The sequence below is a fragment of the Colobus angolensis genome, unplaced genomic scaffold (genome assembly GCF_000951035.1).
Source record: "Colobus angolensis palliatus isolate OR3802 unplaced genomic scaffold, Cang.pa_1.0 Scaffold12, whole genome shotgun sequence".
NCBI classification, from domain to species: Eukaryota; Metazoa; Chordata; class Mammalia; order Primates; family Cercopithecidae; genus Colobus; species Colobus angolensis.
The window spans coordinates 5,063,058-5,090,528 of NW_012113141.1; the positions used below are offsets into that span (position 1 = coordinate 5,063,058).

Below are 27,471 nucleotides of genomic sequence, written 5' to 3' on the forward strand. Positions count from 1 at the left end.
TCTTCTCCCTGCAGGGAATCGCGGCTTCATCGATATCATGGACATGCCTAACACCAACAAGTACTCCTTTGATGGGTGAGTGGGGTAGTGGCCCTGCCCAGTCTCCTGCAGGGAGTCCTCCCAGGACCCAGCTGGGGAGAGCTGCAGTCTCCCAGCACTGGGGCTGCTGAAACCCAGGCTGTGGGCGCCCCCTGGTGGGTGGGCCACCCTCCCTCCATCCTCAGAGTGGGCCTCAAGTTCCAGAGGGTGCAGACTTTGGGCAGTGGTTGCAGGGTGAAGCCTCTGCACCAAAGGCAATTCAGACGGACATGCAGTCCTGGTTCTAGCAGGATCCCAGTGTAGGCGCATGCACCACAGATGCCAGGGCCTCACACCCCTAGTCAGTGAAAGGCACTACATGGCCAGGGAAATGGGCAGGATGTGGGGCGAGGCTGGAAGGGCACCTGTCTAGTCGAGTCTTCCCTCCCTCCTCACTCTTTTCCCTCCCCAACTGCAGAGCCAACCCTGTGTGGCTGGATCCCTTCTGTCGGAACCTAGAACTGGCCGCCCAGGCAGAGCATGAGGATGACCTACCGGAGAACCTGAGTGAGATCGCCGACCTGTGGAACAGCCCCACGCGCACCCACGTGAGCCAGAGGCGGTCAGGCATCACAAGGGGCAGGAGTGGAGGGGCTGGGTCTTTGCGACCTCTGGCCAAGGAGCTGGGTTCTTTAAGGGGTAGCCCCCTCCCTTGTGCATGTGTGTAGGGTCTGCCTTTGCTCCAGCTAACGTCCCGTCTCCTCAGGGAACTTTTGGGCGTGAGCCAGCAGCTGTCAAGCCTGATGATGACCGATACCTGCGGGCTGCCATCCAGGAGTATGACAACATTGCCAAGCTGGGCCAGATCATTCGTGAGGGGCCTATCAAGGTGAGCCCTCCCCCCAGGCTCCATACCCAGTCCCCTGGCTGCGGTTGGACCCCACTCCAGAGAACACAGGGCGGTGGAGACCTCCAGGCTCAGCTAGACCCACCCTCCACTGGGGCAAGAACACCAGGGCTGATGGGGGGCTGCTCCAGCCTGTAGTGGCCTTAAGGGCAGGGCTCAGGAATGAGTCCATGTATGTCTGGGCTGGCCACCGTTTCCAGGCTCTGCTGCTCATCCTCTGCCCTAGGATCACCAGGATCAGATTTCTGTGTACCCCTGACTCCCAGAGGGAGTGGGCGAGGGGTGGGGCAGGCAGGGAAGGGCCTTGGCAGGGGTTAACCCTTTCCCTCCCCCAGGGCTCGCTGCTGAAGGTGGTCCTGGAGGATTACCTGCGGCTCAAAAAGCTCTTTGCACAGCGGATGGTGCAAAAAGCCTCCTCCTGCCACTCCTCCATCTCTGAGGTAGCCAGCTGGGTGGCCGGGAGCTGTGTGCTGTGCCCCAGCCTGGGGATGCTGTCTCTTGCTGTCCTGCTGTCCTTCTCTATGTCCCTGGAGCTCTGCAGCCTGGACCAAAGACGGCAAAGGGTGGGGGCCAGGAAGTCAGACAGCAGGCTCTGCTTTCTGGGCTGTTGGGGGCTTTCACAGGAATGGGGTAGGCTCTAAGGCAGTCTTTCTCAGATTAGAGAAAGACCTCAAGAACATACCTTTGGGGGTGATGTCACTTTAAGAAACTCAGCTGGGCGCGATGGCTCATGCCTATAATCCCAGCACTTTGGGAGGCCGAGGTGGGCGGATCATGAGATCAGGAGTTCGAGACCAGCCTGGCTAACATGGTGAAACCCCATCTCTACTAAAAACACAAAAAATTAGCCAGGCATGGTGGTGGACGCCTGTAATCCCGGCTACTCAGGAGGCTGAGGCAGGAGAATTGCTGGAACCCAGGATGCGGCGGTTGCAGTGAACCAAGACCATGCCACCACATTCCGCTGGGTGACAGAGTGAGACTCTGTCTCAAAAGAAAGGAAAGAAAAGAAACTGGCCATCGGGGTCAAATAGGCCTACATATGTTGGCCTGTAGTGATTATGTCAACACTTACAAAAGTCAGGCTTTACCTAAAAATGAATTTCCAGCTGGGCCCACATTCTCAACAGGAATAAGCTAGTCGAATAGCCTCATGCAGGACAAGAGTGCCAGTTTCAAGTCTCCACCCCACCTATTTATCCTCTGCAGCTTGTCCTGTTGACATTTTCTGCCTGGACACAATTAGAGGTGATCTGCTTGAGGTCAATTTGGCAACAAACCCAGATACCACAGTTGCATCCCAGGATTTTTATAGAGCACCAAAGTTAATATATAAAATTAAAGATTCTCGGCCGGGCGCAGTGGCTCACGCCTGTAATCCCAGCACTTTAGGAGGCCGAGGCGGGCAGATTACGAGGTCAGGAGATTGAGACCATTCTGGCTAACACAGTGAAACCTCATCTCTACTAAAGAATACAAAAAATTAGCCGGGCGTACTGGCGAGTGCCTATAGTCCCAGCTACTCGGGAGGCTGAGGCAGGAGAATTGCTTGAACCCAGGAGGCGGGGGTTGCAGTGAGCCGAGATTGCACCACTGCACTCCAGCCTTGGCGACAGAGCAAGACTCTGCCTCAAAAAGAAAAAAAAAAATTAAAGATTCTCATCCAGGTGTGGTGGCACACACCCGTAGTCCAGCTACTCAAGAAACTGAAATGGGAGGATCACTTGAGCCCATGAGTTCGAGGCTGCAGTGAGCTTTATGTTGCTGCATTAGCATGGGCAACAGAGAGAAACACTGTCTCTAAATAAATAAAGGCCAGGTGCGGTGGCTCACACCTGTAATCCCAGCACTTTGGGAGGCCGAGGCAGGTGGATCATCTGAGGTCAGGAGTTCCAGACCAGCCTGGCCAACATGGCATGCCTGTAATCCCACCTATTCGGGAGGCCGAGGCAGAATCACTTGAAGTCAGCAGGTGGAGGTTAGAGTGAGCCGAAATCATGCCTCTGCACTCCAGCCTAGGTGGCAGAGCGAGACTTCATCTCAACACACACACACGCAGATTTTCACAAGAAGCCGATCCTCCCGAGAACCACTCTGCAGCACCTTAAGCATTCATTGTTCCCCTTCCCACACAGTTTGAGAAACAGTCTGACAGGCCTGCTGAGGTAGGAGCCCAGGGTTCAGCCACATAGCCGGTAGGTCTCTGGGGCCATCCACCTGCTCACCCTTTTGGCATGGCCCTGAGCATAGGGGGGTCCCGGCCTCTTGCAGCTGATCCAGACTGAGCTGGACGAGGAGACACGGGATCACAGCCCAGGCCAGGGTAGCCTGCGCTTCCGCCACAAGCCACCAGTGGAGCTCAAGGGGCCCGATGGGATCCATGTGGTACACGGCAGCACGGGCACGCTGCTGGCCACCGACCTCAACAGCCTGCCTGAGGATGACCAGAAGGGCCTGGGCCGCTCGCTGGAGACGCTGACCGCTGCTGAGGCCACTGCCTTCGAGCGCAACGCCCGCACAGAATCCGCCAAATCCACACCCCTGCACAAACTTCGCGATGTGATCATGGAGAGCCCCCTGGAAATCACAGAGCTGTGACTAGACAGGGAAGCCTCGTGGGTGTAAGCAGCACCTGTCCACTGCCCCCTCCCAGGGAGCAAGGGCAGGGACAGGGTCGGTCGGGGAGCTCCTCCCAAGGCCAGGCCTGGGGGACAACCTTGGCTTGGCCCTGGCGGCCTGCATCAGCTGCTCAGATCCCACTTTTGCCAGATGCTCATTCAGCATCTGACCTCTACCTTCTTAAGATCTGTTATTTTTATAAGAAAACCAAACAAAAATGCTAAGCGTCTAAGGACAAGGTAAGGAGGGTCACTGGGGCCCAGAAGTCTGGGGACCAGCTCGGCTCAGGCTGAGCTGAAAGAGGCCAACAGGCCCTCCTCCCTCCCGGCTCCACCCTGCAAGCACTATCCCCTCTGGCTGAGCAGGCGCAAGGGAGGCCTGGCGCGGGCATCCCCTGCTGGCCGGACACCCGACTCCAGTCCAAGCCCTGCTGCATTTCCGCCACATTCCTGCTGGATGTCCAGGTGGAGGTGGCATCCCCACATGGACAAGGTCAATGTCAATGAACAAGCATTCTCTCCATTTCACTGGCTTCCCAAATGTGCCCAGCTTATAAAGAGAAGTGACTGATGTTCCCTTGGGTTTTGAATGTGGAGTGTTCGTGTGTATTCCTTTTTAAAATTATTAAGTTATTCCCTCAATAGTTTCCCCTTGGTTTTGTTTAAGTGGTACTCACTACAAGTTTCTGGAATGGTTTGTTTAAAAAGCAAGGCAACTCTCAAGGAACTGGCAACGTGCTCTGACTCTGGCCTCTAGGGAGCAGGGACGGGGCGGATGAAGGGCAGAGACGACCTTCAGGGGCGCCTGACCTACTGCTGGCCCTGAGTCTTGGGGAGGACCAGGTGGGATTTTTCCTTTATCCACTTTGCTTTCATTCTCTGGCCAAGAGGGGTCATGGGAGTGCTGGGCCCCAAAGGTGTCATGGGCTCAGAGCTCATCAGAGAGGAACACACTCTTCCAGCTGAAGAGTCACAGAAACACTTAAGCCCAGATTTGGCTAACAGAATTTTATTGTTAAATCACAGAAATTTTAGTGCAAAACAAAACTCACGAAGTCCATTTAATAGCAACTGCGTATCCTGCTGGCTTTGCTTGCTGTCTCCTGGCAACCAGAAGTGGACAGAAGCGTGGGTGCCCAAGTGAGCTGCAGACAGCATCCAACCCACACCCCAGCGTCCAACCCACACCCAGCAGACCCCTCAGCATGCTGCCCTCTAACAGGAGCCACAGGCCTAGAAGCTCGCCATCCACATTTATTTGAAAAGAAAGGTCAAAAGGAGCCTCTGTGAGACAGGGGAGGGGTGCAGGCTGCAGCAGCGCCTCAGCAGCCAGGGACACGTAGGCAACACGAGCAGACACAGCACAGCCACCACTGTCCACACGCTCACACAAGCCAGGCCCGCGGGGCCTTTGGAGAGCTAGCAGGTTACATTCAGGCAGATGGCCCCCTTCCCACCCAAACCCACAGAACCCCGAACAAGGCATCACCAGGAAAGACACGGGAAAGCCAAATCACAGTTGAACCAGGGACAGAGAACTCTTGGCCCCACTGAGGTCCCAAACCACCAGCAGCTGCTTCCAAAATCCCTGTGCTATTACAGCGGGGATTAAATCATTTAAAAAGCCCGATTATTCCAGGCTTCGAATCTTTCATATAAAACTGCCTTTGTTTTGCTGCTTTGTACAGCTGAGAGGCCCAGGAAAGGGGAGAGGGTCCCTGACCAGGGCAGGAGGCCACCTCAGAAGCCCAGGCCTACCAGTGCCCGAGCACATGTCAGGGCTCAGAACAAGGCCCCAACCAAGAGGGTTGATGGCCTCCAGTCAAGAAGCTGTGGCTCATGCCAGCAGAGCTCTCTCCTCCTCCAGCAGGCGCCATGCAAGGGCGGGCTAAAAGACCTCCAGTGGATCAACATCCATCTAGCAGAGAGAAAAGGGGCACTGAAGCAGCTATGTCCACCAGGGGCTAGGGGCTCCCTTGCAGACAGCAATGCTACAATAAAGGACACAGAAATGGGGGAGGTGAGGGAGCCCTATTTTTGTAACAAAGTCAAATAGATCTGTGCGTTCATTCTCCCAGACACACAAGTAGAAAAAAACGAATGCTGCGGTTTCTCCAAGCTGGTATTCCTCCTCCTAGTTCCACACATGGCGTTTGCAATGCTCGACAGCCTGGTAGGAGAGAGGAAGCTGAGTTTAGTCTTCAGATGACAAACTCCATTCCCCGCCCATCGGTGTATCAGATACCACCCCCAAACGGGACCTCTTCTCTTGTCCTAGGTCAGTTAGACGGCACCAGATGCTGAAGACCCAGGACAGGATCTCACTTAAAAACAGGGAACACATGGCCATCAGAGTTTTGGGAACTTCTAAGACACGAGTCCAGAGCAGCAGATGCCTGCAGTAGTCTGCAGATGAGTACCCACGCAGGCAGGGCTCAGGACCCTTCACCTGCCTACACCCGGCACCCAGCGTCCTGCTAGCAGCCTGCACGCTAATTCCCAGGCAGAACCTCCTCGCCTGAGTTAGGCTACACACTAGCTCGGGCCCTGAGAAGCGGACCCACATTTCCCCAGGACAGCAGCAGAACCAGCCGTGGGGTGGGGCTGGTGGTGGAGATGAGCTGGAGCCTAGCTGGAGGAAAGAGCTGGACATGCCAGAATGGGGGCCCCCTGCCCCTCCCTGCAGTGGTCCAAGATGACACAACCGCCACTGACATGGTCACAAGGAAGTCCGGTGAGGAAGGAAAAGTTGCGCAAAGCAACATTAAGTAACGGACCGGACCAAACATCCCCACCCAGGGAAGCAGCACAAGTCATCTAACTGGTGGCTGCCAGGCCAGGCCAGGCCAGGCCAGGGCCACAGTGCCCTAGGGCTGCTGGGTAGGGGCCAGCTCTCAGGGCCTTGAGTGAAGAGACTCAGGCCCAGCTTCAGCAAGGGCAAACATGTTCCGGGGGACAGGACCTGGGCAAAGATCTGGGCAATGAATCCCACAGACCTTGTGCAATCCCTGGAGTGACCTTGTACAAGTCTGACACTGTCACAAGGGAAATGAAGACAAGAGCAACAAAGCAGAAGCAAAAAAATCCACCCCACCCTTCACTAAAAGAGTAGAGTTCACCCTGTCTTTTCTGGGGGACCATGAGTAAGCCTAACCACCTCTCTGAGCCTCAGTTTTCTGACAACGTAAAAGCAGGGTGGAGAGTTGATCACTGGGTTCCCGTTAAAGCAGGATTCTCCCACAGGCTACCCCAGGGCAAGACAGGCTGGTGGCGCTGGCTGCTGGGCTACTCACATTGCACTGGGCTGCTGTCTCTGTGTTCTGGCACCAGTAGCTTGGGCCCCATACACACTTCTCAGTTCCCAACAAGGGCTTACGGGCTGACGGGCAGGCTCCAATTTTCTATATGGTGAGAAAAGGAAAAAAGAAAGGGGGAGAATGAGAGCTGCCCAATGTATCCCTTTCAAAACTAAGAAAACAGTTTCCAGAAGGAGCTAGAATCAGAGCTCCACCACGCTCTTTCAGAACATCAGAGTTGCTGAGGAAAGCGATGGGGCTTGGGGGACTGGCTCCCTACCTTCTTGGCTCTCCCACAGCGGAACCCAGAGACTCCACCGCATGGCCAAGTCTCGGAGCAACCCTCCCGGGTCTCTGCAGCCCCCCAGGTTACAGCTGCCCAAGAGGACCCACACCACCCAGTGAGGCTCACCAAGCACACGAAGGAAGGATCCATCACCTCCACCAGGATCTCGATCAGCACAGGCTCGTACTCTGCCACAAACTGATCACACTGTAAAGGAAAGCGGGGACACAGGTCCAGCCCTGGGGGTGTCCAAGCACAGTGGGGCACAAAAGGCCAGGCAACCTGGATACATTCTTCCCTGAGAGCCCCTGGCATTCCCAGCCCACTGGGTCCTGGGGCCTCCCTTCCCAGACACTCTATCTACATTTGGCCTCTACTTCAGGTTGCTTCCCCCAGTGGCTCCTCTTAAGCCAACAAATCACCTCCAAGTAAAACTTCATTGGACTCCATGCCCGGAGGCAGAAACAGCTGGTTTTCCATCAAAATGTACCCCAGCCTTGGCATACTTCATCAGGTTCTGTCATGCTGGCCTACCGCAGCCCAGGCCGAGGCATACCTGCTTCTGGTAAGGGTCGGGCAGGAAGCTGCAGCCTTTCTCAAGAGCAGCCAGGATCTCCTGCTTGGTGCTGTTTTTCTCCAGGTTACGATCCAAATAACCCACCAGCTTCTTGCACACTTCGCAGAAGCCACCGTCCTTTGGCTGAGTCACATGAACTACACAAGAGGGCAGCGGGCTCAATGCTGGCAGGGCCCTCCCTGACCCAAGAGGGGCACCATCCTCTCCCACACCACACCCAGCACTCACCGGTCAGCGCAGGCAGCCGCGTGCCAGAGCAGAGGCGCAGCATGCTACACACCAGCTCAGGGCTGACCTCCTGCAGCAGGATGGACAGGATTGAGCTGCCGTACGTGTCCACCACCTCCTGGCACTCTTCCGACAGGGACTTCGGCAGCTTCGAGCACATTTTGTCAAAAGCGTCGAGTATTTCTTTCTGAAACACAGGAAAGGATCGTGTGAGAAGATGGGAGGCTGGGCAAGGGTTGGGGAGATTGTGAAAATACTAACATGACCAGGAAACGAGTCAATGGTGGGTGCCGTTTCCACCCCCAGAAAACTACCAAACCACAGGTGAGGACTGCCTTCCACGAGATGGGGACATGGCTGTACACATGCCAAGGCTGGGCCAAGCCCTCCCTCCTATGGGACTTTCCCACTGGGACATTCAGGCTCGGGAGGCAGAAGAGGGCCTCTCTCTGCCAGGAGGACAGCATACCTCAGTCTTATTGTTGTCAATCAGCTTGGACACCTCCTTCACCAGGAATTCACACACCTCACAGTAAACATCAGACTTTGCTGGGACCTCGTGCTTCTGTGGGAAGAGTAGAAGGAGAGTACTTTAATGCTGGGACTCACAGTCCTTGGTCTTGCTCCCCTAAAGGAAAGGGGATGCAGAGACCAGGGTGGGTTAGCACATCAAGGGCCACTGCCTACTGAATTCCAGATGATGTGTGGCTTCTAATATCCAAGATAATTCCCTATTTTTATATGGTGGGAGACCCACCTGCCTCCTTCCCTAATCTTCTACCAACACCACCTCCCCCTAACCCCACCAAAACAAAACCCAGGAATTCACAGTTCAGGAGCTAGAAAGTCCCTTGTCCACCCCAAAGAGCTGTCCTGATGATGTTTCAGTTACAATCATTTCATCACTCAGGGTTCATTTTGGGGAGGATGAAGGACCAAAAGCAAAGGGAGGGGCTCGCTATCGGTCCACTATCTAGAAGGCAGCATGGTGAACACATTTCAGGTCTGCTCGTGTGTCTGCCATGTCTCATTAGCACTTGAGAATGCTCTTCTAGAACCCACCTTTAAAAAGGCAATACTGTCACAGAAGATGTTCTGTGGCAGTGGAAATGTTGTCTATCCCTGCTGCCCACTATAGGCTCTAGCTACCTGTGCACTGAGCACCTGCAATGTGGCTGGTGGAGCCAAGGGGCTGAATTTTTAATTTTGCTCCATGGTATTTCATTGAAATTTAAGTAGTCACATGTGGTTGGAACGCGAGCTATAATTCTTCACTTTCTCTGGCCGCACTTTGGTCAGCGGGCTGGCGCTGAGGAGCACCCTGTGGAGAAGAAGGCAGGAAGCAGGGCTTCCTGGATTCCAGCTGACACTTTGGCCTGGCCCCTGGGCCACACACTCTGCACATGCAGAGAGAAGATGGCAGAGAGAGACAAACAGCTGGCAGTCAAGTGCTGTGGGATGTTCTAGAACAAGAAGCGTGTACATGTGCCATGCGTTAAGGCATCACACAGCCCGGGTCTTGAAGAACTAGGATGTAAGCCCCACGGGCACAATGACATCATCTGCTCAGCACAGCCCCTAACACACTGCCTGGCCCATAATAAATGCCAAATACAAATGTATTATGGGAGGAAGTAGTCTGACCTTCACCAAGTGAGGTGTTCTAGTTAAACAAAACAGACACCCACACGGATTTAGTATATAGGCTGCAGGCCCAGTGAGGCTTCCGCATACTCTGAGGGGTGTGCTGGGAACATCCAGTCTGTCAGGGCCACAGGATGGGGAAGGACCCAGACAGTGCATGTGAGAAGGTGAGGCTGGAGCCAGGTACCGCAAAGTCACCTTTGAATGGCATGCTGAAAATACTCAGGCTAATGATCCCACGACCATTAGGGTTTACTACCAAGGAAATAAAATGTTTTCAAAAGAACTCAGGGGTGGGGGCTGCACTAGTATAGGGGATAGCATAAACCAGTGATCACAAACTCAAAGACCTTCAGGAGCCAGGCAGGGAACCTAAAGAAACAAGTGACTTGTAGGATGCAATGTGACACAGCAGGGAGTGGTGTGGCACTGCACAGTCCTGGCCAGTATACACAGTGACACCAGGTACCTTAATGGGCTCCACCAGTTCCAGGGCAGGGATGACATTCTTGGAGGCCACTTTGGCGGGGACCAGAGTCTGCATGGGCATCTCTTTCACCTCATCACAGAACCCAACCAGCGCACAGATCTCCTTGGGTTGCTGAAGAGAGCACAGAACAACCAGTCAGCAGCAAGCCTGCGCCCACCGCCCCTTAGTCCCAGTCCAGCCAGGGGACAAGGAGCTGGACAGCACCCTGGGCCCAGGTTGAGGCTGCCTCCCTCTCCCCCTCCCGCAAGGGGGCAGATTCCAGATTCCATGTTAAAGGGCTTGTGTCTGAAGCAGTGCATATGTGCCAGTTACATCTCAGGGAGGAGACCACACAAAGCTCCCAAGGGACATCGAACACAGCCTCCATCCAGGGCCACCACGAGGAAGGGAGACTCCCCAGCACTTTCCACATCTCCAAGGACACCCGGTCTGCTCTAGAATGTGTCTTTTCAGGTCACTCTAGGTAGGAACTAAGCTATGTTTTTTTCTAGAGGGGGAACTACCATGCCCGTAAACTAACAGAAAGCCAAATGTGTTAGAAATAAAACCACACCGGATCTTTCAGCGGCAGGACCATTTAAAATGATGCATTAAGGGGAAATGCTGGCTTTTTTAAAAACCACATTCTATGTTCACAACTGCACACAGTGCACATGAAAACCCAACCCCTCAAATGGATGAATCATTTTAAGCCACAAGGTCTCCAGATTGCTCCCCTTTCACCATTTAGACACCAAACACAGAGCACTGGACAGTCTAGAATCCTGACCGTGATGCTCTGACGGCCAAGAGCGAGACAAGTGTATACACTCTGTATACCGTGGAAATAAATGCAACCAGCAACTAGCTCTGAGCCTGAGTGCATCTGCCTCCCAGCACCAAACCCTAAAGCAGCAGGAACAAAGGTGCTAAAAACGGGACCTGTTAAGGGAAAAGAGCTAGACCATGACCATGGCTCATCTTGTTTTAATATCAAGAAGGCTCGAGAATTAATAAGACTGGGGGAGTCTGGAAAGCAAATCCCAAATACCCTGTCTTTGGCACACCTTAAGAATGAAAAATAAATAAATAATAAGAATGCAGAAGATACAGCAAGCTTTTTAGAAAAAAGTAGATGCCAATATTCAGGAGGTATAGGGCTGCTTCGGCCTCCATCAGCTTTGTTCCAACTCTCTGAGGAGGCCTAGGTAAAAATTCAAGCATTTCAACCCAAGTCCTCTCCCATTAGACTTCAAAATACCTTCAAAAAAAAGCTCCAATGCTAATCCCAGTGGATGGATGCCAATGCTCAGAGGTGGCAGTGTTCAGGATGGCCCCAAAGGACACTGACTCAGAGCAAGTATGGACTGGGCACTTGGTTCCTGTAGCATGCCATCTGATGTGGCTCTAGATCCCAAAGGACCCTGTTACCCAGAGGGGCAGAAGCCACAATCAAGAGATTGTTTCCAATTCTCTGGATCCAACAGCCAGGAACAGTCTGCTGGCTGTCTGCAAATGTTTGCTCATGCAGCTGAAGCATTTCTGTGGTTATGAAAGACAGCACTAAAGACATGCAATGCCTACTTGCATTGTGACAGACACAAGGTGCCCTAGGGAAGCCAGACCTACACTGGACTTCCTAACCGGCCTATGTTAAAGGAGGCTGAGGCACCTCCTGGGCCACCCATGGTTCCCCATCGTCACACTGGTGGCCTGCATGTACATATGCTGTATATGGATCATGACCAGAGCACAAGGCTCTGTTGACTTCATTTTTCTGGCCCCCTGAAGGGGAGATGAGATTCCCCAACACCTCAAGGGCTGAATTACAGGGGAGAAATGCAGAAGCCCTCCCCAGCCTATTAACAGACAGGTACTCTGCCTCTCATAGCCATTCCTTGTATCTGTCAGAGCTAATCACGCCACACCCCCCCACCCAAAAAAAAGCAAAGTAACTAGAGGAAGCAGCAGACCACTACTACAAGCAGATTCCCCGACACATACCTGATCCTGCTGTTGAACAAAAAAACAGGAAATCGGAGGTGAAAATAAGAGAAAGGAAAGGACACAACAGTTAAGAAAAATTAAAACAACAATCAAGCAGTTAACCAGGTGTAAGGATGTCCCAAGAAGTTCAGGGGAAATGCTCCTGCGGTCAGATCTTAGCAACCTACCGTGTTCCTGCTATCTTGTAGACAAGGGGGCCCTGAAAGCTTTCCTGGCCCTGCAGGGATAGACCATTTGGGGGCTGTCCTGCTCATGTGTGCACCATCTCCAGGTCTTAACACACTAAATCACACTCAAAACACTGTGCAGCAAGAGCCCCAGAAAATGCCACTTGATGAAGGGTCTCCATCCTCAGGAGCCCACGCCAGCCCCAGGCCTGCAAGGCTTTCCCACAGGTTAGTGACCAGCAGCACCAGCGAACAAGACACAGGGCTGCCCCAGGAAGCGGGCTGTGTTATAAACACCGAGGGGTCAGGGATCCTAGGGCAATCTACCGCAGGTGGCCGAATGCCAGCTAGAAGGCCAATTTAACAACATATGCAAAGCCTCATGCTTCCATTCAGCAGTTTCATAATAAAGGCAGGGATATGCATATAGGTATGCATTTGGCTATAAGGAGATTCATCTTCCCAAAGGCAAACCTGAAAATCTAGACATATCCAGCCACCGTGGACCGGTTATATAAATTCTCTATGTACACAGGTGATTATTATGCAAGCACTTAATCATTTGTACAAGAATATTCAATGGCCAGAAGTATTCAATGGGCAGAAAAGTATTGTCCACATTTCTACACAGTGTAAGTTTTATAATGAGAAAAATATTTTAAGTTAACTATAAGGAAGTACTTCACGAGGTTAAGTCCCGTCAATGCTTATCTTTACCTACTTTAGGTGCATGTCTTTGTAAGCTGCCTTTAACTGTTTTTAGAACATGGTAGGGTGTGAGTAATAATCCCAAATAAACTATTCCTCCTCCTTGGCTTGCTTGAGTGGTTAGAACAGGTCAGAGAGTCAATCTTTCAGGCTACTTGGCCACAAGCTCTAGCTGCAACTACTCAACTGTGCTGCTGTAGCACAAAACAGGCATCACTGTGTTCCAAAAAAAACACCCTTTTTGTACAAAACATGACGGGCCAGTTTGCTGACCCCTGGATCAGAGAACAAACTCAAACGATGGTATGTCAATCTCAAGTAATCAGAAAGTCAGCATGACAGACAGGGAAAAGGTGCCCCCACCCCCTCAGCCCCGCCAATCAGATGTAAGGAGGCAGTGCCTGTTCCTAACGTCAGCAGGCCACCCTGCTCTGCGTGGACTAGCGAGCTCATTTCCGGAATGGGTATTCTTGATTCTAATGAAGGAACACCCGCTACCACCTGAATGCCTCCAAAGCCAGCTCAGGAGTTACCAGCTCAAGCAGCAGCTTCAGCAGACACTGCTGCCATGCACGGGACAAACTCTGGGAGGCAGTATTCCCCCCACTCAGGCTGCAACACAGCCATTCTCACACCTGGCTTAGTTAGAGAGCACTTGACTTCTACAGATCCCAGGGCTCAAGCCAGACCTAGAAACCTGGTGGCCGGCCTGAATGGACAGAGGCAAACAAACTGCCAGGAAGCCACCAGGGCAGTCCTGCGGATCAAGATGCTTCAGCCTCTCCCGTGACAGGGGAGGTACTGAGATTGCAAGTGGAGAGTCTCCTAGCCAGAGGGTTCGATTTAGCCCAATTCAGTACTCTAAGGTAAAAAAGGGAAACTAAACCATATAATTTTCAAAATTGCTAGAAATAACGAAACCTGAAAAAGAAAGAAAAATGCTAACAAGGGGCCTCCGTGCCACCTACCATGTGCATCATCATCTGGATAGCAATTTCAGAATACTGGCTGATATAGTTCTTGCACTGGGGAGAGAAAAACAGATTCCTTAACAAATCACTGCAACAGTGCACCACAAACCAACCAACTTTTCCCCCAGCATTTCCAACAGCGTCAACTGGTGACTAGCAAGCAACTTTCTAAAGTAGAATTTTATAAATGTCTGCTCTGGTCAGTTTTCATAAGATGAAAATAACCATTTGGTTATTCTATCATTCACAGGAAATGTGTGCAAAAGATGTTTTGAAAATGTTTTGTAAGGGACCTTAAAGATTCCATCCTCCTGTCTCCTTTATCTTACAACCTCACTTGCCCCAGGATCATACACAGCAACTATTCAGTGGCAATTTGGAGAGAAGGCAGCTAGGAGATACACTGTTAAGGAACTGGAGCTTACTTTTCAAAGCCATTTAGACAATCTCAGATGGCATTATAAGGCTTAAATCCAGTAGAGTCAAGTTATAATGATTTTTAACTGCCTATTTTCAGACAATCTAGATACTTCCAGTAGACTCCACAGACTTGCTCCTTGTATTTGGGGAGCTTCTACAGAGACAGGACCAAAGGTAACATGACATAACCTCTCAGAGAGGGTTCAATTGGGAAACTGTTTAAACGGTGTTATGCAAAGACACTTAAAATGAGGCTACAGGATTCTGAGACTTTCAACATCAGTGAGTGTTCACCTGATTGACATTCCTAACAGAAAGTCAGAGAGAAACCCTCAGCTGGACATGGTGGCTCACTCCTGTAATCCCAGCTACCTGGGAGGTTGAGGAGAGGACTGCTTGAGCCCAGGAGGTAAAGGCTGCAGTGAGCTACGATTGTGCCACTGCACTCCAGCCTGGGTGACAGAGCTAAACCCTGTCTCAAGAAAAAAAAAAATGGAGACGGCCTCATCTCCTAGAGCCAGCCACTCCACCCAAAAGCCTCTCTAGACCCCAAAGGACAGAGAGATTACAACCAGCTCCTCAGCTGCCGGCCTAGCAGATTTCTTCAGTTGTCAGGTACTAAAACTGGCATTTTGGTTTTACACATCCACCTGTGATTAATAATCTTGGAATAGGGTCCCAGAATGAAACCATCTAAGTAAGGAGCTAACAAAATGAGTTTCTGAGCCCACAGGACTAAGAGAGGCTTCCAGGTGAACCATGGTCAGCAACCATGCTTGCTGCAGGAGCACAGTTAGAATTCTGAGTGTCACATACATTAGCCAAGCTTTCAAAAATAGGGTAAAGGCCGGGCACGGAGGCTCACGCCTGTAACCCCAGCACTTTGGGAGGCCAAGTGGACAGATCACTTGAGGTGAGAAGTTCGAGACCAGCCTGGCCAACACAGTGAAACCCCATCTCTACTAAAAATATAAAAATTAGCTGGGTGTGGTTGCATGCGCCCGTAATCCCAGAGGTTAAGGCAGGAGAATCACTTGAACCCAGGAGGTGAAGGCTGCAGTGAGCGGAGATCACACCACTGCACTCCAGCCTGGGCAACTCCAGAGTGAGACTCAGTCTCAAAAAAGAAAAAAAAAACAAGGGGGGGGGCCGTAAAAAGTGTTTCTACAGTGTTCCTAAAACACAGGGTGCCTGGAAGGAAACAAAATCTTCCCAGAAACAGTCTCCTACTTTTTGTCCCCAGTTTTATTACATATCCAGATGCCATTAACCAAAACAGATTCAAGTCTGTACTACCTATTCAAGCTGCTTTCTGGTTAAAAAGAAAACCATGTTGTCTGAACGCCCTACTCCAGCCTCCAGAGCCCAACTCCCAGACCCAGACCATCCTCAATGCACAAGGACACAAGGCTCACCATGTCGGCCATGCCAGGGCCCAGGCGGTCACACTCCTCCTTGACATGTTCCACCAAGGCCTGGACAAAGGTGGAGTTGGTCCGTACAGCAGTCTGGATGTCGGTCACCATCTGAATGCAGTCCTGGCAAACGTCCCCATTATCCTACGGAAGAGGCAGTTAGGTTGGCAACTTAAGAGGATTCAAATTCCTAGGAAAACGTCCTTATATACTCAGGGCTACAGCATTAGTGGGCACTTACTGGCCAGTTCCTAAGGTGCTTTACAGGCTCTCAAATTACTGATAGGCTTAAAATCGATTGAGTGTTCATTATAGTAACAGTAAGGTGTAAAAAGGGGGTTTAGTATAAATAAAAAGGATGGCCAGGCACAGTGGCTCACACCTGTAATCCCAGCACTTTGGGAGGCCGAGGCAGGCAGATCGCTTGAACCCAGGAGTTTGAGACCAGACTGAGCAACACAGCAAAACAAAAAATACAAAAATTTAGCCAGGTGTGGTGGTGTGCATCTGTACTGTCAGCTACTTAGGAGGCTAAGGTGGGAGGATCACTTAAGCCTCGGAGGTTGAGGCTGCAATGAACCATGATCACAGCACTGCACTCCAGCTTGGGTGATAGAACGAGACCCTGCTCAAAAATAAAAGAAGCAAAAATTTTTTAAAGGGGGTTAACCTTTGTATATTTTAAATATCCTATTCTTTAGAAACTTCATGGTACAACCATTTAAAGGCTGGTTCATGTAACTGCAGAGTTATGCACAGAGATAAGCCCCTGTTTAAGAGCCACTCTCTACCCCTTTTGTTTAAGGCACTCTCTGCCCCTTTTGTCTCTCATCTCCAGTGCAACCAAAAATGGGGTCCTCAGTGGCCAGCCCATTGTCTTACCTTTGGCTGGGGCTTGCTGCGGGAGCCGTCCTGAGGGTAGAGGAGGAGAGGGATATTGGCCATGAAGGGCGCCACCACCTCAGTCATGTCCAGCTCTGGGATCTTATTAGACTCCAGCTGCTTCTGGTGATTCAGCTCTGCCAGGTGCTTCTGAAGAGACTCGCAGAGGTTGAGAGCAGAGCACACCTCCCCAGGACGGCTCTGGTGGGAAGGAAAGAAGTCCTGCTGAAAATCCTCTCCCCGGGGGGAAAATAAGACAGGCCATCTGGTGCCTCTGAATTAGTCCTTCTCTTTAAATCCCTTAAAAGAAACGCAAACCTATTGTCTAAATTAAAACCCAAGAATGTCAAAATTACTCAATCCAAGTGCCTAACCACACAGCAGCCCCTAAGCTTCCCCAATTCTCCTATTAGGCAGTGATGCAGTTTGGCTGTGTCCCCACCCAAAGCTCATCTGGAATTGCAGCTCCCATAATCCCACGTGTCATGGGAGGGACCCAGTGGGAGGTAAATGAATCACGGGGCGGGTTTTCCTGTGCTGTTTAGTAAGAGTAAGTCTCATGATCTGATGGTTTTATAAAGGGCAGCTGCCCTGCACACGCTCTCTTGCCTGCTGATATGTAAGACGTGACTTTGCTCCTCCTTCACCTTCCACCATGATTGTGAGGCCTCCCCAGTCATGTGGAACTGTGAGTCCATTGAATCTTTTTTTTCTTTTTATAAATTACCCAGTCTCGGGTATGTCTTTATTAGTAGCATGAAAACAGACTAATATAAGTTTCCTAAATGTTACCTCTGCTCCCCTCACCTCTCCTTTAAAGGTATAGGAGGCCAGGCGCAGTGGCTCACACCTATAATCCCAGCACTTTGTGAGGCCGAGGCAGGCGGATCACCTGAGGTCAGGAGTTCAAGACCAGCCTGGCCAATGTGGTAAAACCCTGTCTCTACAAAAATACAAAAATTAGCTGGGCATGATGGTGGGTGCCTGTGATCCCAGCTACTTGGGAGGCTGAGACGGGAGAATTGCTTGAACCCAAGAGGCAGAGGTGCTGTCAGCCAAGATCGCACCATTGCACTCCAGCCTGGGCAACAGAGTGAGACTCAGTCTCAAATAAATAAATAAATAAATAAAGGAATAGAAGCTGCTTGTTGGAGGAGAAGAGTCAGCAATTCTAAGCCACTTCTCCGCAAAATGAGCTAACACAATAGCTTTCAACACCTTCCATATGCTGACGGCTCCCAACTGTTTAACTTTTGTAATCATGCTCACCCCACAGACATCTCAAACTTACCCCTCATTCTATCCTGTCCAACTAGCTCCATTTTAGCAAGTAACTCCACCTTCATCTTCTCAGAAACCAGGGAGACATTTATAGCTCTTCCTCTCCTATACATCCCCCTCATGAGCAAGTCCAGTCCATTTAATCCTCCAAAAGAGAATCTGCATCTGCCATTTCTACTGTCCACATCACATCTCACTCACAAGGCCATGACCACCTGAGGGTCCTGTCGGCTTCCCCACTTGCAGCTTCCCTCAATGGGACCTAGACCTAGATCAAACTCTTTGACAAATACTCTTACAATCATGACACTCCAAGGCTGTACTTGCAATCCTTGAAGATGGCCTAGAAGGCTGTGCGTGACACAACCCCTGCCTTCCTCACCAGAACCTTGGTCAACCTTGGTCCTGGGCTGGGCGCGGTGGCTCAAGCCTGTAATCCCAGCACTTTGGGAGGCCGAGACGGGTGGATCACGAGGTCAGGAGATCGAGACCATCCTGGCTAACACGGTGAAACCCCGTCTCTACTAAAAATACAAAAAAAAAAAAAACTAGCTGGGCGAGGTGCCGGGCACCTGTAGTCCCAGCTACTCGGGAGGCTGAGGCAGGAGAATGGCGTAAACCCGGGAGGCGGAGCTTGCAGTGAGCTGAGATCCGCCCACTGCACTCCAGCCCGGGCGACAGAGCAAGACTCCGTCTCAAAAAAAAAAAAAAAAAAAAACCTTGGTCCTGAGACAGTCCTGCCCCACTGGCCCTCTTCAGTTACTTAAACACCTCTTCTTTGTCAAGGCCTTTCCAAATTCCATAAAGCCAGCTCCGTGTTCTTTGCTAAAGACCCAGTTTGTGACACAGGGTCTGCATATGATACATACTTGATGAATGAAAGATGAGCATCTTTGTAGCTGAACACCCAAGTACATTCCCTGAATTATTCCTTAATTATAAGTTCACAGAAATAAATTCACAGAAGTGAAGTTTTGTGCTTGCTCAAAGGGGTCAAAGATTGGACATCACCTATCCAACTCACATCTCTGAAGTTATGCCGGTTTACATTCCTTCAGCAGTCCGACCAGTCCCCAGCAGCTGCACCCTTGCTAACCCCAGGGCAAGTTACATAGAGCGGCCTGCTGTGCCAAAGGAGCTATTCAGGATGTGAAATGGTAGCAAAATGCTGTTGAGGAATTCCAGAGCTATGAACAGACTTTCCATTTTAATCAATCTACTCGGGGCCACTGCCTCTCCTGGGCCCCAGAAGCACCTTCAAGGAAAAGCCTATTCCCCATCACTTACCATTTCTCCTTTAATGATGTCCAGGATGACAGGGAGGTAGGAGTCCACTATTTCCTTGCACGAAGCAGACATGTTCGGTTTTGGAAGCCAGTCACAGGTCTTCTCCAAGTAAACAAGGATCTCCTCCTATGAGAGGACACCAGGGTCAGAATCAGGACAGGCTTTCCTCCCTGGAAATAAATGGGCTGAAGGCAAGAGGCCCTCAATAGCTCCCAGAAAAACCAAGCCTGGAAAGCAGCCAGCCCTCAGGGAAAAGGACTTGGCCATGTTACCATTACCTATGGCTCTATCAGATCAATCAGGCAAAAACAGACATGAACATTCAAAACGAAGATCCTCGGACCTGCAGTCTCACAGGCACAGGGAATTCTAAGCAGAGATGGCCACACTGGACCTAGGTGTTTGTGGCATGCAACATAACATCTCAATTAACTTTGGGCATTTAGTCCCGGGGTCAGCAAAGAAAGCCCTTCAGCTTATTTTTGTACAACCCAGAACTCAGAATGGTTTTTACGTTCTTTTTACATTTTAAAAAAGAGACTGCGTGACAGGGACAGTATATGGCTCGTATAGCCTAAAATCTTCTCTCCTTGGTCCTTTGTGGAAGACATTTGCCCCCTCAGGCCTACACCATTCCTCTTTAGACACTCGGAATCACAGCTCTCTTAGGAACCAGTGCACATGCCCGTGGCTCAGGCACCATCCCCACTCACAGCCGCTCACCTCGGTGGCATTGTCCTTCAGCATATCACCAGCTGCGGTGACAACGTCTTTGCATATGTCACAGGGAAGGGATTTCTAAGAGAAAGAATACGAGAAATTTGTATTTGTAGGACACAAATTCACACCCCACACTACTGGAACTCCCTATGGCCTTTTCCCTATTCTCTCTAACCAGGGATATGATCATCACCACGCTCCCGTCACATTCTGGTTCTCCACTGCATGAGCAGCGCTGGGGCACTGCAGGGAGGGAAGAGGTATGACTCACTAGAACACACTGTGATTTACAGGACACAGAACCTTTGCTCATACCCACGCAGCACCCCATGTGGCACAGGTCAATTTCACATCAATGCTCACAACACCTCTAAGGAAACTGAGGCTCAGGTGAAATCACAGAGTCACATCAGTACATCAGGGAGGTGGGTGGGACAGAAAAACGAACACCTCACCCACTTCTGAAGGCACACCCACACTGAACCGTTCACCTGCGCTTCCTCTGGCTCCCAGGCATGTTAACGAGGTACCACCACACCAAAGCCAATCTTCTGATTGGCACTAAGGCCCCCACCTGGACTAGAGGCCATGGAAATTCTAGTTGGTTCCTGCAGCCGTTGGGGAAGAATGCCCAGGCTCCCTTCTTGATGTCAACCAACTTTTCACCCATGGAGAAGAAACATGTCTGGGTGAGACTGAGGAACACCTATGAATTTAGCTGCATTTAGAGAAACCGATTTGAACCTAGTCAGGCTAATACAGTGATCCTTTGGTATCTGAGGGAGTATCAATTCCAGGACCCCCGTGGACACCCAAACCCCAGGATGCTCAAGTTCCACAGACAGCCCTCAACATCTGTGGAAACAGAGGGTCAAGGGTACCATGTATGGAACCATAACAAGAGTGGGCCAGGCCGGGTGCGGTGGCTCACGCCTGTAATCTCAACACTTTGTGAGGCCAAGGTGGGTAGATCACGAGGTCAGGTGTTCGAGACTAGCCTGACCAACATGGTGAAACCCTGTCTCTACTAAAAATACAAAAATTAGCCAGGCACGATGGTGTGCACCTGTAATCCCAGCTACTCTGGAGGCTGAGGCAGGAGAATTGCTTGAACCCAGGAGGTGGAGCTTGCAGTTAGCCAAGATCGCACCACTGCACTCCAGCCTGGGTGACAAAGTGAGACTCCGTCTCAAAAAAACAACAAAAAAAACCGAAGGCCGGGCCATGACAAGACCAGCCAATGAAGGAAGTTTTAAAGTCCTTATTGGACACATGTTAAACCTGGAAACAGGAACCAGTATTAAAAAACAAGATGGAAAGCAAATTAGAAATCAAATCTGAAAAGAGTTTCAGACCAGTCATGGTAGCCCACGCCTGTAATCACAGCACTATGGGAGGCAGGAGGATGACCTTAGCCCAGGAGTTCAAGACCAGCCTGGGCAACATGGTAAAAAACTTATCTCTACAAAAAATACAAAAATTAGTTGGGCATGCTGGTGTACATCTGTGGTTCCAGTACTCAGGAGGCTGAGGTGGGAGGATTGCTTGAGCCTCGGAGGTTGAGGTTGCAGTGAGCCATGATTGTGCCACTGCACTCCGGCCTAGGCGACAGAGCCAGACCCTGTCTCCAAGAAAAAGGGCAAGTATGGCCACAGAAGGCAGTTTTCCAGTGAATAATTCACAAACTGCTTCTAAAATAATGGTGCTAAGTTTTCTTCTCTCACTGAAGGAGCACTAGTGGCCCCCCGGAGTCCACTCAGTCAAACATAGCCCATACCATATGATGGCCGGCACAGCCCCAAGTGAGCCCAGGGCAGCAGCTCTGCGTTCAGCTGGCACAGTTGGCAGAGCATCTCCTGAGAGGGCTTGGGACCGTGAGGAACGCACCCATGGCTTGTTGCCTTAGACCACGCCCCACATTAATATGCTATATTTAACATCGGTTAGATGAAAAATCAGTGCTAGCTTCCTCAGTGTGGTTACAGCTGGAAATCAATTTTAAACTGCAACCACGCTCCAGGATCTCAATCAGCAGTTTGCCCGTTTGAGAGGAGTGAGGAGAGAACAAAATATGAAACAGGCAGAAAGTACCTGAAAAGCTCAGCATGTACTTTGTGGAGTGAGTGACCAAGGACAGAGCCGCGCCCATGTGCCCAGTGGTGGGAATGGGCACTGCCAACCCACTGGCCTCTTATCTAAGGTGAGAAGGGGGATCTGCACAGAGGCCCGGGAGGCAGTGTGGGGCACCTGGAGCTGCAGGCATGAAGACCTCATCCTGTCTGCCACAAGAGACCAGGCAGCCTCAGGGGAAGGAAACCTTAACCTCTGTGAGCCTCCATCTCCTCTGCTGTAAAATGGGTACATTCACCAATAGGTCCTGCCTCCCACACAGGGTCACAGTGAGAAGCAAACAAAACCAGGCAAGAGAAAGTGCTCTGTCCATATGGTGGTGAGTTACAGCTGCTCTAAGGGGACCCCAGAGGAGTGCTGGGGCTGGGACTGGAGGGCAGCGGCACTCACCACTGTTGGCTTGTTCCAAACGGTCTGCAGGCAGTGCTTCACTGCCCCGCAGTCGGATGCCGTCTTCACATTCTGGCACCACACTGCCGAGCCTCTGGTGCATTCTTTCAGTCCGAGGACTGGGCTGGCTAGAGCTAAAATGAAAACCAATGTAAGGAGGTGGCCCGTTTTGCAGCAAACCAGGTCGACCTGACTTATTTCCCCAGGGCTGAGGGCGAGCCCTGTCCTTGGGCTGGATGCCCCTACTCAGCTCCTCACCCAGCTGTATGGGACACCAGCCACACAGATGCACCCCTGTCCCAGTCAAGAAGCTGGCTTGTCAGTCACAGGGCTGGAAGGGACTCATTTATCTGGTTCATTTTCATTGGCTCCAACTACCTTTAAAGAGTATCAGGGAGTAGCAGAACTTTAAATCCTCGTAACCTTAAAATGTTTCCATAAGTAGCAAAAGAAACCATAGGAGAAAAGACTGACAAATTCAAATACAGGGAAGATTAGTGACTTCTGTAGAATGAGTAACAGCAGTAGAATGAAAGGTTTTTTTTAAAAAGAAAAACAGGCTAGACACAGTGGCTCACGTCTATAGTCCCAGCACGTTGGGAGGCCAAGGTGGATCACGAGGTCAGGAGATCGAGACCACCCTGGCTAACACGGTGAAACCCCGTCTCTACTAAAAATACAAAAAAACAATTAGCCGGGCGTGGTGGCAGGCACCTGTAGTCCCAGCTACTCGGGAGGCTAAGGCAGGAGAATGGCGTGAACCCGGGAGGCGCAGCTTGCAGTCAGCCAAGACTGCGCCACTGTACTCCAGCCCAGGTGACAGAGACTCCATCTCAAAAAATAATAATAAATAAAATAAAAATAAAAATAATTCATATCCTTATAACATAAAACAATTGCCAGCTGCAGCAGCTCACGCCTATAATCCCAGCACTTTGAGAGGCCAAAGTGGGGGATCACTGGAGTCCAGGAGTTCAAGACCAGCCTGGGCAACATGGCAAAACCTCATCTCTACCAAAAATTAGCCAGGTATGGTGGCACGCACCTGTGATCCCAACTACCCGAGAGGCTGAGGTGGGAGGATAGCTTAAGCCCAGGAGGCAGAGGCTGTAGTAAGCCAAGATCTCACCACTGCACTCCAGTTGTGAGCTATCATACCCAGCCCTAAAAACATTTTATCAACTGCCTTGAGAGTGCCTATGTTTCTTAAAACAGGTCCTTGATTTTAGAACCAAAAAATGGCGAAAAAAATCCTCAGATTCACATCTCACTTCTAGGCCAACTATTCAGCTAGGAAACAAGATTACATCAGACTACACATAGAGGATGGTGGCGTGAGGGTCAAACTCCAACAGGCATCTCAGTAGGGTTGAACCAACTTTTACTGCAATAGATACTTGGCCCAAGTCTGTGATTCCCACAATCACCTGAGAAACATACTTAGAACCTCGGGAGTCTTGCTGTATGCTGCTTTCCTCTGTAAGCCAATTCTACGTATGTGTGTAACACACATAGGAAACGTGTGTTATATAGGTCAGCACCCGTTCTTCCTCCAGGAGAGGGAAAGGAATGAAGTGCTTTCTTTCATTACTACCTCCACAAGCTACTCACACAAAGACTGAGTCCCCCAAAGCTCAAGCCAGATCACTGGTACCCCTTCAGACACAAGAAAACGAATTATTCATCTGCTGTCCAGGTTATAGCCTTCCCTGTCCCCGGAAGCAAAATCACAAACACGTCCAGTTCGCAATCTCAACCAAGCCGGCCACATTCCAGAGGCTGCTGGTTTGGACTCTAGCTTCCAGGGGAAAACGTGTGCCAGATGGGAATCAGTACTGAGCTCCCCAGATGGCTCACAAAAGCTTAGTTAGCCCACAGTGTAGCCAAGCATGGCTGGCGTCAGCCTCAGTTATAAATCTCAGGGGAACGGTGGAGGGGAGGGAGAAATTGAGTCATGAGGGTAAGGGCTCTGAGGACTGTGCGGCCACAGAAACAGCTCAAATAGGAGCCCCAGACCTGATGACTCCCACCACACCCTAGCAGGCCCTGGGCCCCTAGGACTCTGAAAAGGACCCATGATGACACCATGATACACACTGCCTAGCCCTACCTCCAAATCAAGGAAAGGCCCGAGTGATGAACAGGTGGCTACCACCAAAATGAGTCTCTAGGCAGAGGAAGGCAGAGTGATACACAGGAAAGCCAGAAGAGGATGGGCTCAGACCTCAGGAGACCAGAGCCAAGCGGAGAAGTCACCACCAAAAGCGGGGCAAGTGAACAGCACTCCCCATTCTCAAAAATGCCCATCCAGTGTAACATCCACCCAGCTACTTTCTCCAGCCTTCTCAGCAGGGAACTAGCTAGAGCTGACCAAAATCTAGAGTGTTTCTGGAACACAACTCACTCCCACAGGCCCATAGGAGAATACTTTGTAGGTTGCCTACTTCCTCTAGGAATGTGAAACAATAAGTTTTCCATGATGACTTTGTTACTTGTTTTGGTCCGGCCAACCTGGAATGAAAATAATCTCAGGCCGGACGTGGTGGCTCAAGCCTGTAATCCCAGCACTTTGGGAGGCCGAGACGGGCGGATGACAAGGTCAGGAGATCGAGACCATCCTGGCTAACACGGTGAAACCCCGTCTCTACTAAAAAAAAAAATACAAAAAACTAGCCGGGCGTGGTGGCGGGCGCCTGTAGTCCCAGCTACCCAGGAGGCTGAGGCAGGAGAATGGCGTAAACCCGGGAGGTGGAGCTTGCGGTGAGCTGAGATCCGGCCACTGCACTCCAGCCTGGGCGACAGAGCGAGACTCCATCTCAAAAAAAAAAGAAAATAATCTCAGGCAGCCCCTTGTATCTGAAACTGGCCCAGCTAATACAAACTGTCACTTCCCAATCCATGACCTACTGAATGGCAGCAGACCTCTTCCTCAGACCTGGAGGGAAAAAGGTACGCATGGTGGAGAATTCGGTACGCCTATAAAGTCATCAAGTTCCAGCGTAGAACAGATTTCCGTGGACACAGGAAGTAACACGTAAATTCCAACTCCTAGAAACTCCCTTCTTAGCAAGACAGCCTCTTCTACCTCCAACCACAAGCCAAACATAAAGGTGCGTATTACAAAAACGGCCTGTGGTATGCAATGGATTTCATCTCCCAGGATGAGCGACATGATGACACATGTTCATAGAGACTGCGTGTCCTCAGGGCAGGCACTGCTGGGTGGTGCTGGGGAGCTCCCGGCTGCCGAGAGGTGCAAAGCCCATTCTCAGAGCCTATCTCCTAAGAGGGGATCAAACAGTGGGTCAGAACCTTTTGGGGACATGGATCCCTTTCCCAGAAACTTTATTACACATAAAATTCTCCTAGCACTTGAGGAACTTCTCAGGCCCCAGCTGTGGATTAATCACAAAGCTCTACAGGCGAGGGTGGTTCCTCTCCACACAAGCAGGTAAACAACCCAGATGGTCACTAGCTCCACCGACTGTGCAGAGCCCGAGGCCCTCATGCCAGAGACCAAATGAACAGTCACAACTTTCTTTACCCCCAAGAGCGGGAGGAACAGACATCTAAGTAACGGTGTGTGATCCCACACATCCGTGGGAATGGGAGCGGCAAGGCAATGCTAACGGAGTCTTCCTCAAAACGAAATTGGAATTGGCACCTGCAAAATGGTGACAGAAAGGGCTGGCTACGTGGAGAGGGGATGGGAAATTCAAGAACATTCCAACGGAGTCCAGTTATCTGTGGGGAAGGGAAGAAACTGTCCTGCCTTTTCAGGAGCGAAGCCAAGGAAGTAGTGGCAGCCAGGCTGCAAAGGCAGACAGGTCTCAGGTGCGTGGGGAATGGTCTCACCTGCCACACACACCCCCGAGGTGAGGGCTCAACCCCGTGGGCGATGCTGCAGGAAGCTCCAGAGATTTCTGGGTGGGACAGGACAGGTACGCTCATGTGTGGGTCTCAACCACCCAGGCACGAGGTGGCAGAAGTGAAGAGGAGGCAGGAGATATCAACACCAGGCGCCTAACTGGAAGGCGAATTCAAAAATGTGCACATGAGAAATGGAGGCAGCAAGAGCCGTGAGAGGCTAACACAGACTCCAAGAGAGTCTGTGTTAATGGCACCAACTGGGTTCCATGAGAAGTCGGGAGGCTCAAAGGGAAAGCAGAACAGCAAGGGTCAACAGCACCAGGAGAGACACGCCCATGAGCACCGTGAGCTGCTCAGCAGAGGCCAGGGAGGGGAGGGCCGGGCCCCACCCAGAGAGTCCCCTGGAGGACTGGGGATGAGTGACCAGAGAAGGAATGTTTCAGAGACATGCATGGTCATCTCCAAGTAAGGGGAGAATCCCTTGCACCTTCCACTGGGGTGTGGAGCTGGTACGAGTGGCTCCAGCCCACAGACCTCTGAACAGTGGGCGGAGAACTGCAGCTCCAGGTAAAGAATGCATTTAACATCCACCCAGGGGCATAAAAAGAGAAGGGATTAGCCGGGCTTGGTGGTGCACACCTCCATAGTCCCAGTTACTGGGGAGGCTAAGGTGGGAGGATCACTTATGCCCGGGGACGGAGGTTGCACTCTAGGGCCCCAGTGTCACTGCACTCCAGCCTGGGCAATAAAGCCAGAACCTGTCTCAGAAAAAAAAGAGAGAATGAGTGGCATCATCAGGTGATGACCTCACCAACAGTGGAAGCAACCAAGCAGAAACAACACATAACCTATGAGCAATGCTACATAAGAGGGATCCTTTCAGTGGTGGGCTGAACTAAAAGAGCTCCCAGGAGCTCCGAGTCTTCATTCCAACAAGGCAGATGACATTTTCAGCATTTATAACTAATAAATAAAAACTACTCAAAACTGCTTTCTGGTGAGTTATTTCTCAAAACAAGTTGCCAGCAAAGCCTTTCATCTCTATTATCCTCCCACACCCTACCCCCAAATACCAATTTCCTTCTCTGAGGCAGTATGCTGAACTCCAAGAAAGTTCTTAGAATGTTTGACCTCCTGGAGATTTCTGATTAAACGTGTCATAAAGACATGAACAGCACTC

The 27,471-nt window shown here is 51.0% G+C and overlaps 2 protein-coding genes across 4 annotated transcripts in view; one reads left to right on the forward strand and one right to left on the reverse strand.

The window, feature by feature from the left end:
- LOC105502880 (cadherin-23-like) overlaps positions 1-4,185 on the forward strand; it is a 22,533-nt gene extending 18,348 nt beyond the window's left edge. Inside the window, exons 16-20 of the mRNA XM_011929554.1 lie at positions 15-75; positions 497-626; positions 785-907; positions 1,261-1,365; positions 3,197-4,185. Of these exons, the coding sequence (XP_011784944.1) occupies positions 15-75; positions 497-626; positions 785-907; positions 1,261-1,365; positions 3,197-3,523 (746 nt within the window). The 3' untranslated portion in view covers positions 3,524-4,185. The remainder of the gene's footprint in view (positions 1-14; positions 76-496; positions 627-784; positions 908-1,260; positions 1,366-3,196) is intronic.
- Positions 4,186-4,538: 353 nt separating this feature from the next.
- PSAP (prosaposin) overlaps positions 4,539-27,471 on the reverse strand; it is a 35,130-nt gene continuing 12,197 nt past the window's right edge. The window contains exons 2-15 of one of the 3 annotated variants that reach the window (XM_011927662.1): positions 22,422-22,555; positions 19,905-19,979; positions 19,182-19,307; positions 16,614-16,814; positions 15,732-15,875; positions 13,894-13,950; positions 12,048-12,053; positions 10,044-10,175; positions 8,400-8,495; positions 7,931-8,117; positions 7,682-7,839; positions 7,252-7,332; positions 6,837-6,944; positions 4,539-5,713 (exon numbers count right to left, since the gene is read on the reverse strand). In XM_011927662.1, coding sequence (XP_011783052.1) covers positions 5,678-5,713; positions 6,837-6,944; positions 7,252-7,332; positions 7,682-7,839; positions 7,931-8,117; positions 8,400-8,495; positions 10,044-10,175; positions 12,048-12,053; positions 13,894-13,950; positions 15,732-15,875; positions 16,614-16,814; positions 19,182-19,307; positions 19,905-19,979; positions 22,422-22,555 — 1,541 coding nt within the window. In that variant the 3' untranslated portion in view covers positions 4,539-5,677. Of the gene's footprint in view, positions 5,714-6,836; positions 6,945-7,251; positions 7,333-7,681; positions 7,840-7,930; positions 8,118-8,399; positions 8,496-10,043; positions 10,176-12,047; positions 12,057-13,893; positions 13,951-15,731; positions 15,876-16,613; positions 16,815-19,181; positions 19,308-19,904; positions 19,980-22,421; positions 22,556-27,471 lie in introns of all 3 variants that reach the window. The other 2 variants (XM_011927659.1, XM_011927668.1) reach the window with 2 other exon arrangements.